Source organism: Manis pentadactyla, chromosome 4 (genome assembly GCF_030020395.1).
Source record: "Manis pentadactyla isolate mManPen7 chromosome 4, mManPen7.hap1, whole genome shotgun sequence".
NCBI lineage: Eukaryota > Metazoa > Chordata > Mammalia > Pholidota > Manidae > Manis > Manis pentadactyla.
In genome coordinates, this window is record NC_080022.1 from 118,213,197 (window position 1) to 118,223,280 (window position 10,084).

The window sequence follows — 10,084 nt, forward strand, 5'->3', positions numbered from 1 at the left end:
AGCGAGCAACCCCTCACCACAGACACTGAGGGACCCCCCAGCATACCACGCTCAGTCACATGACCAGAGTGATGCCTGCTCCCGATTTATCACCCCAACCCCTACTTTGTGGTATTTCAGGTGTTTCTCAGAATTTCTGATTCACTAGAAAAGTCCTGGGCCCTGAGTGTCCACACCCATCGGGTAAGGGGCCGCATGCCCACCAAGGAGAGGTAGGAGGCCAGATGTCCTGAGGCTGCCGTGCCTCCTTCTGGCTCCCACCCACCCCAGCTGGGTCATCTCTGTCCTGCAGGGGTTCCTTAGAGAGAGAGCAACTAGGCCAGCCCACTCCCACTGCACAGGTAGGTAAACTGAGGCCTGAGAAGGGGAGAGGCAGGCTTTTAGATGGGGCAGGTTTACCTGAATAGCTAATGTTTATTGGCTTTCACCAGCCAAAAATCCCATGCCTGACACCTGACGTGCACGAAGCCTGCTCACTGCAGGTGTCATTGCTCCATGGGGAGTGCCGGGTTGACAGAGAGGCCCGGTGAGGCTTAGAGATGGAAAGCAGGGACAGTGAGGCCAGGCACCTGGGCCACATGTACCTGAGGCTGGCATCTTGCCCCATGGTCTCTCTCCCTCAAAGAGGCCCCTGGGGAGACTGCTGAACATTGGCAGGGAGTGAGGACAGTCCTGGCTCCCCAGGCAGGGGCCAGCTGCATGCGCTGTGCCGAGGCACCCTCCTCCCAGGCTCCTAAGAGAGGGGAGGGAAGGCCTTCTCACTCTGATTGCTTGTCTGTGCCAGACCTGGCCACTCAGCCCCACAGCCCTGTCCTCTGTCTTCCAGCTGTGTGGTGGCCACCTGGCACTCACCCCTTCCCTCCACCTCTTAGGGCCTTCCTCAAGACCAAAGCCCTTGGGAAGGATTCTGTGCCTGACCCTCTCACAGCCTCTGTTCCCTCTCCTCCCGAGATTATGCTCCAGCCACAGGCTGTCGCAATGTCTGAAGATACCCTGACTGTCACAGCCTGGAGGGCTGCTGCTGGCATCTTGTGGCCACAGGCCCAAGATTCTGCTCCATAGCCCACCATCCATCCCCAGCCTCCACCACTCAGAAGGATACAGCCCAAAATGACAATGGTGCCAGGGCCAAGCCCAAGGCTCACGGGAGAGACAGGACCACAGACAACACATGCAATGCTAACACAGGACTGTAAGTATGCCAAGGCCTCTGAAGAAAAAGCAAGCAGGGGACAGAAGCTTTCAGAGGGAGATTTGAACTGAGGCTGCCATGGGAAGCAGGAGCAGTCATGGAACATTCTAGCAGCAAGGTGGTCCAGGGACAGGGCAGGGGCTTGGGCCCAGAGGGAGGACAAGGGAGAGGCTGGAGCAGTGGTGCAGGGTGCAGGGCCTGACGCAGGTGCTGTGAGCATGTGAACTCGCCAGCCCACCCCTCTGGAGGGGGACTCAGCATTATCCTGATACCCCACTGACCCAGAAATCCCCCCAAGGAACTTATCCCTAAGGTATACTGCCACAAGATAAAAAGAAAAAAGAGCTGCCAACGTGTGGATAGCAACTTCTGCATGCCAGGCTGTGCCACACACTGAGTCACATCTCATTTCATCCCTTAGCAACCCCAAGAGGGAGGGGAAACAGGATCTCTCTGTTTTACAGATGAGGACCCTGAGGCCCAGGCTCTGTACAATCAGGGAAGTGGGGAGGGTCCGGGGGCCTGGGCAGGATGGTGGGCCCCCACAGAGGACTCCAAGGAGAAGCAAGGAGCTGCCTTTTTTGTCCCTTTGCAATTCCTTACCACATGCAGCATCAGCTACTGAAACATAAGTGACTTAAAAAAAATCAGAAAGAAAGGAAGAGGCCTGGGCAAGCGCTGTGTCCCCTCCATCTTCAGGGGCAGCCGGGCTCACCAGGCCTCCCAGGAGCTCCCAGCTCAGAACTGCAAGATGCCTCAGGGACCATCCAGTGCAGATAGGAGGCCAGAGGCAGGGGACTAGCCCAGGGTCACACACCAGAGTGGTGGCACAGCTGGGCTTGGACATGCCTGGGCCCAGAGCTCCTTTCCTGGGGCCTCTGGCTCCTGGCTCCCCACACTTCTGCTGCAGGCAAAAGTGCCCCAAGCCACTCTGCAGACGCCAAGTAGGGGAGGACAGGCTTTGGCACCAGGAGACCTGTGTGACTGTGGCAAGCCCCTGCCCCACTGAGCCTCAGCTTCCCCTGATGTTCTGGGGAATGCAATGGCCTTGAGTTCCAGGAGAGGTGGGGCACCGGTCAGAGGCTGTGAAGACAAAGCCAAGCTCCCAGGACAGACCCGGGCAACCCTGGGCAGGCCGTCACCCACTCGGGCCCATGTCCTCACCTGTAAATCTCGGTGATGGCTACGTGTACACCCGTGTTGCTGGGGGGCCATGACAACTAGATCAGAGAGTGCACATCGAATGCCCAGCCTGATCAGTGGCCACTCTGGCCTTGTCCCAAAGGCCCCAGTCACCAAGGTGGGTCTCCAGAGGGCAGGGTGGTCCTCCCAGCTGTGGAGCCAAGTTCCAGCCTTCAAGAGGCTAGGACTGGGGGATGTTCCCTAAGTTTCCAGAGCCCCAGGGAAACAGGGCTCTCCTCATACTTGGCCTCGTGGGCTGAGTTCCCACGGCTCTCCACTGGGCACCTGTAAGGCCATCCAGGCCACCCAGGAGCACTTGACGGGCCCTGTGCTCCTGCAGTGCAAACAGCTGAAGCGCCTTCCTTAGCAAACGCCTTCCTTGCCCTCATCATCGCTGGTATCTGAACACAATACTACAAATCTCACAAAACACAGGGTCAATCTGGGGAAACACCCGAAGAGGCATTCTCTGCAGTAGAAGCGCTAATACACAGCTCGGGTACACTCAGCCCCGGCCGGCCTCCACAGTGTGCCTGGGCCCCACAGGGCCCCTCCTTCTCACCCTCAGCAGTAGCCTGAGAGGCAGGTGTTTCCACTCCCTTCATTCAGATGACAGCACCTGGGCCCACAGGCTCACAAAGAGGCTGTGCCTAGAACCAGACCCGGCCGCCTGCAAGTCCCTGTGGGCTCACCCAGCAAGGGTCCTGGGGTCTGGCTGCTGCGCCCTGGAGGGGCAAGCTGTGACCAGCAGCTGGCAAGCACAGGGTACACCAGCAGGCCAAGAAGAGGACAAAGAGGGCAGGGAACACTCTCTGGCCCACACACCCAGAATAGTCTCGGGCAGGCCTCCACTGTGAGCCTCAGTGGCCACTGACCACAAACATCAACAACACACCTATTTACAGGTGCACAGCAAGGGTTCTCGGCTCTCCATTTACATCCAGGTTATGCCCAAACAGCTCCACAGACATCCAAGGCATTCCTCGCCACCTCAGACCCACTGGCTCATGCCACCTTTTAGGACACACCTTCAAAGCTGGCGACATTACCATGCCATAGCAAATGTCAGTACAGCTGCACAGTTGAGCACTGCACAGTTTGGAACTTGAGATTCACTTAAAGCAACAGTAACAGCTACAAACACTCATATACACTAACTCTGTATTTGGCACTTCCATGAGTTAACATGCTGTATCTCATAACAACTCTGCAGTTCAGGTTCCAGCATAATCCCCATGGTGCAGATGAAGAAACTGAGGCCACGCAGTTCATGATCTCAGGCAGAAGGCTCTAGCTTCTCTCTGAGGCAGGTCCCCTGGACCACACAGTGGGTGCTGGCCCAGAGATTCTGCAGGGCAGTGACCTGATGTATACCACATGTGTTAGAGCTCAATTTAAGAAATGACAAAGGGTGAGTTTGAAAACCAGAACAGTCGCTAGGGAGATGCAGTTCCAGGGGATCTTTGGGGGCACAATAATGTTCAGTTTCTTTAGCTGGGTGTTGGGTACACAGAATCGTTTTGTTTTTATTCTTTAAATTATAGAGGAAAATTCTATATATCCTCTGGTATCTGTGACATGTTTACAATTTTAAAAAAGGAATGGAAGGCTCCCCTGTGGGGTGGGGCTCAGCCAGGAGGCATCAGCACAGCGGGGCACAGGTCTGGCCCAGACACAGCAGGAGGGCGGCTGCAGCGCCACCTGGGCAGGGCCCAGGCTGGGAGAGCACAGCTGAACACGGCCTCTCAAGGAAGGTGGGCCTGGAATGCCAGCTCAGCCATGACACCCCATAGAGGGACCCTCAGGGGAGTTGGGGGGGAGGGTGACATGAGCCAGGGCTTTGGGGGAAGGGGAAGGAAGCTTCTGCAGGGTGAGCCTGGTGCCCCTCCGCAGAGGCAGATGCAGGCCCAGGCCTGGTATCTGTGAGCTAGAGGGGCCTCCCAAGCTGCTGTTGCCCAGCCTTGTTTCTTCATGCCCTGTGCACACAGCTTCTGGGGGCTTCCATGGCCACTGCTGGAGAATTATCAAATGAATGTTACCTACAGAGAAGGCGCCTACAGAGGCAACTGGGTGAGCAGGCCTGACTTCCGTGAGCAATGCCAAAAGGCATGGTCAAGGGGAGGTGTGGACAGCCCCTGGGGGCTGCAGGCCCAGCATCAGGAGCTGAGCTCAGGACAGGCCTGCCTCATCACCCCCTTCAGCGGTGATGGAGCCCTCTGTGTGACATCCCCTGAGCTGTTCCCCAGCATTCTTCCTCTGGGACCCAACAGTGACACAAAGCCCTCTTCCTGAGCCTCTGACAGTGCCCCCATGGCCACCAGGGCCCCGTGCCCAGCCAAGCCCTGCATGCTGGCCGCTCCCCCTCCACTCAGCCCTGCCACCTGGACCTTGGATCTGGGCTCTCAAAACCACTGCTCCCAAGGCCACCTCTGCTCCCCAGGCAGAGCTCTTTGAGAGTTGGGGTGCCCCTCAGTCACTCAGTATCTCTGCAGCCAGCACACTGCCTGGCACTGATGCAGTTCTACCAACTGAGGGTCTCAACCTCCTTATTCCCTACCCCAAGCTCCCCACTCCTCCCAAGCTTCAGGGTAGGCAGACCTACAGAAAGACGCAGGCACCAGTCTCTCCAGGCCCCACAGGCTCTCCACAAGAAGGTCCAAGGGGCAATGGGAGCCCCTGGCTCCAGCTTGGGGATCAGTAGGGAAAGAGTCTGGTACATTCTGGCTAGCATAACGGGACCCTGCAGTCAGAGAGTCCCCATGTCACAGGGTATGAGGCCATCATCAGGGGTCCTGGTCCTGTTCATTCATCCACCAGTGGACAGCTGCTATAACCATAACAATAAGAAAACAATAACAGGTAACATTCATTTGATAAACACTACCTCCAGTCTCTGGCCCCACCCTGCAAGGGAAGGGTGTTTACTCCTAGGTGACAAGAGAAGACTGGTCAGAGAAGGCATGTGAGGAAGTCAGAAAGCAGTGGGGCAAGTCAGAATCCGAATGCAGGCCTGCCCACCCAGCGCCTGGGCTCTGCACCCACTCCTGTCCTGCCAAGGTTCTCTTTGGGCCGAGAGCAGTCTTGCTGTGCCCAGTACCTGCCACTTAGCAAGAGGGTAATGAGGTTGTCCACATGCATCCTTGTGGCTGCCAGGAAGACAGGCAGGTGGGGTCCCCTTTCCCATCCTGCAGGTGAGGAAATCAAGGCCTCTCATCTGAGAGCTGGGCCAGGTCCAAAAGACTGACATCATTTACAAAGCCCAGTGAATGTCCCAGATGTGGCTTGTCCAACGTCCCACAGTAAGAGGGGCTGCGCTGGGGTTTGACGCAGTCACCGTCACCTCCAGGAGCTCAGGCCTACCCCACACCTCCTATGACCCTCAGCCTCCCCAGCCCATCAGGGTCCCAGCAGCACATCTGAGCCGGAGGAGCCCGGGGGCCAGGGCAGCGAACAGCCGCCACCTCAGGCTCCTGCGGTGTGACCAAGGGGAAGCAGGCCCTAGCCTACAACAGGAAGTTCCTGGGCGGGGCAGGCGCAGGGCCGGGAGGGCCTGCCTGGGAGTCCCAGCCAGTCTGAGGTCCAGGAAGGGGGCCCCCTTCGGTGCCCAGCTCAGGGCTAGACGCCGACCTGCGTGGCCAGGGCTTAAAGTCCCCGTCCCACCCACCAGCCGGCAGGCGTTGCCCCTTTAAGCAGCAGCCAGCTGGCTGGCATGCCCAGCGGGTGAGTCAGCGCCCAGTGCCCGCTGACTCACCCACCGGAAGCCTCCTGCTGCCCCAGCCCTCTCCCCACACGGACAACTGAGATCTTTGCTCCCTTCAGGCCCCGCACCACAGACTGGCTGATAGTTTCCTGTGCGTCACACCAGGGGTGGGGGAAGTCCCCAAGGTGCCACCATCCAGTCTCTCCAACAGCTGGGATGGGACAGGCCTCAGGGTGAAGGGGGTGGGCAGCAGCCGCAGCAGGCAGGGCCAGGACTCCCACAATGCTCCCTGCAGCCTTGGCGCCCCCATCAGGCCTCTGGGAGCCATGTGACGATTCACTGTGAGTGCCACATGGGCAGGGGCCATGACGGCATGCATGTGGCACCCCAAGGAAAAATGTGGCTTGAAGTAGCAGCCCTGGGCCATGTCAACCAAATGTGGTCCCACCCGCTGGCCCCGGTGCCAGATGCCCTCGGCCTCTGACCCCAGCATGTGGGCAAGGAAGCCAGTGAAAGCCAGCAGGGCTGTGGGGCCTGGAGCCTCCTGCACTTGTGGAAAATTCCCCAGGCCTGTGGCATGGAGGACAGACAAGGGCACCTGCTGCAAGGCAGGAACTCCAAGGTCAGGCTTCCTTAAGGGCCAGTGCCAACCACACCCTGCTCTGTTTCAATTCTTGAGAGAAGGTAGAGAAGAGCACGACACTGGGGGCCCTGTGCCCAGGATGGGGAGGGCACAGCTCTGTGGACTTGGTCCAGGTACTCCCCATACTGACCTCGGTTTTGTCACCTGTCAAGTGGGTTGGACTGCAGTGAGTGTGAAGTGGCCAAGCGCAGAAGGTATGCGCACAGGCAGCCTTGCCCCGGCTGTCACGCCCACCTGCCACCTGGGAAGCCCGGCCCAGTCACGCTCCAGCAGTGCTCAGCCTGCACACGGCTGGAGCTGGCACCTACCGGAGTGGCTGTCCCATCACCAGGCGGGGGCTCAGGGTCCCACCAGCTCATCTCAAGCATCCAGCATGGGGCTGGGTCCCAGAGGAGCACTGGGAAGATAGATGGAGCCACACAGTCCTGGGGGGAACCCTAGCTGCATCTGCCGCAGCTGTGTGACCTCAGGCAAAGCACTGAATGCCTCTGATCTTGTTTCCTCACCTGTAAACGGGGTTGGGAAGAAAATGGGAGAGTGCATGGCACATGGAAACAAGCTTGATCAAGGGGAGCTCTTGAGATTTTTGGTGATGGGGCACTGTGGATCCCCCACTGCATCCTTCCACAGAGCCCCAAGAGCTTGGTGGGGTCCCTGGGCCTTGTTGGAGGCCCCTAAACCTCCATCCAACCCACCCAACATTATCTGTTACCTGGACAACCTAGAAATTCATCCTGGTTCTCTCTCTGCAGAGAGGCTCAGAGAGACCAATGCCAGGACTCAAGTCACACAGCACATGAGGATCAAGCAGTGCCTCCCTTCACACCCATGACTTCTCTCCCTTCACAACCCTGCAACTGTAACTTTTACTTTGATGAAGCATTTCCTTCCCCAAAGAGCTGAAAGGGCCTTCAAAAAGGTGCTTCCAACCACGAAACGCTGTGGCCCAGAGAGGTGGAGAGAGACCTGCCCTAAGTCCCACAGCATGGACCAAGCCAGGCCTAGACTCCGAGCTGGAAAAGAGAAGGGTCTGATTTCCTGGTTCTCCAGAGTAAAGGCACTTATGATTTCCCGGTTCCCAAGCTCCACGAGGTCTGTGCAGTCCAAGTCCCTCCCCAGCCACCTCCCCCCTCAAGTGTCTCCTGAGTTACTCACAGTGGTTGGGCAATGGTCAGGGATCCGGCCTCCCACTTACGTAAAACATGATTACACTGCCCACTCCGACGGCTGGGCTCTGGCTCACAGCCACCGCAGCCTTCAGCATCGGGTGCAGGGAAGGACCCACACCCTCCCCAGGACCTCAGATGCCCTTCCATGGGACCCTCCAGAGAAGAGGGAGGGACAACCCCTGAGGAGGGCCCCACTACGTGCCAGCTGTTACCTTTTTCCTCCTCACTCTGCAGCTGCAACCCAACCACAGGCCTTGAGCCCCCAGGGCTGACGCCTCTCCAGCAAGAAAAGTGGAAACAATAACAAAACGCCAGGACAACTGTTCCCTAAGCACCTACCATGCGCCAGGCTCCACGCTGAGCCCTTTATCTCATCACCCACACTTGCTTAAAACTCCTTAGTTTTCACTATCTCCCATCATACTCCTGAAGCCCACAGAAGGCAGGTGTGATTACTCCCATTTACAGATAAGGAAACTAAGGCCCAGAGACACTCCTGCTGCGGGTGAGGCAGCCCATTCATTACAGCTATGTCCGGTTTGGAAACTGCTCACACAACCCAGCCTGCTGAGACTCTTACATGCCAAAAACATCCTTTCCTCTTCCTGCAAACAAAATCCCCCTTTCACACTCCAAGCCTCGTCCTCTCCACTGCATGACAAATCCCTGCCCCCGCATCCGCCACCTCACAAACATTTCCAGGAAGGCCAGCTACTTGGAGAAGACAAGAGCAAGCCCATTACATAGCCAGAACCCTGGCTTGGCGCTGGCCCAGGACCCATGGGCAGCAGACACAGGCCTGGTAGCAATCGACCCTGGAGACACTGGGACACACGAAGGGGTGAGCTCCCCAAGTGCAGAGAGAAGCTTGCCAGTCAGGACAGGGAGGAGCCTATGGAGAGTGGGGGTTGGGCATCAGGGCGGGGCAGGAGGCCTGGAGAGGTTTCCCAGGGACAGGGCTGCAGAAAAGGGTGCAGGCCGGCTACGGAAGGGGCAATGTGGGGCCTACAAAGGACGGAGAGAGCTGGAGGAGAGGAGGACAGAGTTCTGAGCTGCAGGGCAACCGGGGCACCCACAAGGGAGGGGGCTGGCGCCACCGTGAGCTCCGCAGCACGGGAGCGCTGCAGAGGCCTGGACGGAAAGTCAGCTAAATCCCAGCCTGGATGCAGCCCTGGGACCTGGGAGTGGAAGGGGGCCCGGGGGCAGGACCACAGCGAATTCCATCTGGGTCCAGCTGATGGCCCCAGACTGGGAGAGTCCCTGTCCAGGGTGCAGCTAAGGCCTGATGAGGAGCTCAGAGTGAGGTTCCTGGCCTGACCTGGAGCGGGGTAACCAGAAGGAGATCCTATCCTGAGTTCCGGCCTGGGTGCAGTCCCAAGGCCTAAAGTGGGGGTCCAGGTGAGGTACCAGAGTGGGACCGGAGCCCGAAAAGGGAAGGGTTCTGGGCCGGGGTGCTGCCTGGATACGGGACGGGCACGGGTGAGATCACACCGAGGTCGGGGTTCGCAGCCCGGGCACGAACTGGGCGCGAGGGTCAAGCCGCTGTCCCGGCCGCGCGCTCCTACCTTTGGACTGGGGCAAACTGGCGGGCTGGCTAGAGGCGGGCGACTCCATGGTGCAGGCGGCTCCGCGGACGGCGGCGGGGACTAACATTAATCTAGAGGGCGGCGGGCTCGACCAGGGCGGAGCGCGATCATGGCTGCGGGCAGACGGGCCAGGAGCAACAGCGAAGAAGAGGCGGCGGCAGAATAGAGGTGGCTGCGGCGAGGACGGGTCGGCGACCGAGGGGCCAGCGACAGACAGCAGCGTAGCCAGACTGGGCAGTGTCTTGCAGTCCCTGCCCGAAGGCGCTGACGCAGGCCCCGCCCCCGCGCACCGATTGGCCCGCCCGTCTCCAGGGCCCGGCCCCTGCCTATCAAACGCGGGCCCGGCCCTGCCGGTCAAGCACAGGCCTCGCCCCCTGAGGGCCCAGAGCCGACCCCCCACAACTGTCTGTCAAGCCCGCCAGCCACCCGGGAAACCCGGCCCGGTCACGCTCCGCCCCCTCCTAGGCTTCGGCCGGTGCCTCCCACCTCTGTCAATCCGCAAGCCCCGCCCACCCCAGGGCAGGCGACCCGCCTTGCGCCCTTCGGGGGTGAGGCCCCGCCCCCGTCCCGACAGTGCCCGCCCCGCGGCGGCCCTCGGGGGCGCTTTTTGTG

The 10,084-nt window shown here is 59.3% G+C and overlaps 1 protein-coding gene across 1 annotated transcript in view; it reads right to left on the reverse strand.

Moving 5' to 3' along the window:
* The window catches only part of MAP2K3 (mitogen-activated protein kinase kinase 3), a 30,073-nt gene extending 20,194 nt beyond the window's left edge, over positions 1-9,879 (reverse strand). The window contains exon 1 of the mRNA XM_036888156.2: positions 9,452-9,879. Within this exon, the coding sequence (XP_036744051.2) occupies positions 9,452-9,539 (88 nt within the window). The 5' untranslated portion in view covers positions 9,540-9,879. The remainder of the gene's footprint in view (positions 1-9,451) is intronic.
* Between the last annotated feature and the right edge of the window lie 205 nt (positions 9,880-10,084).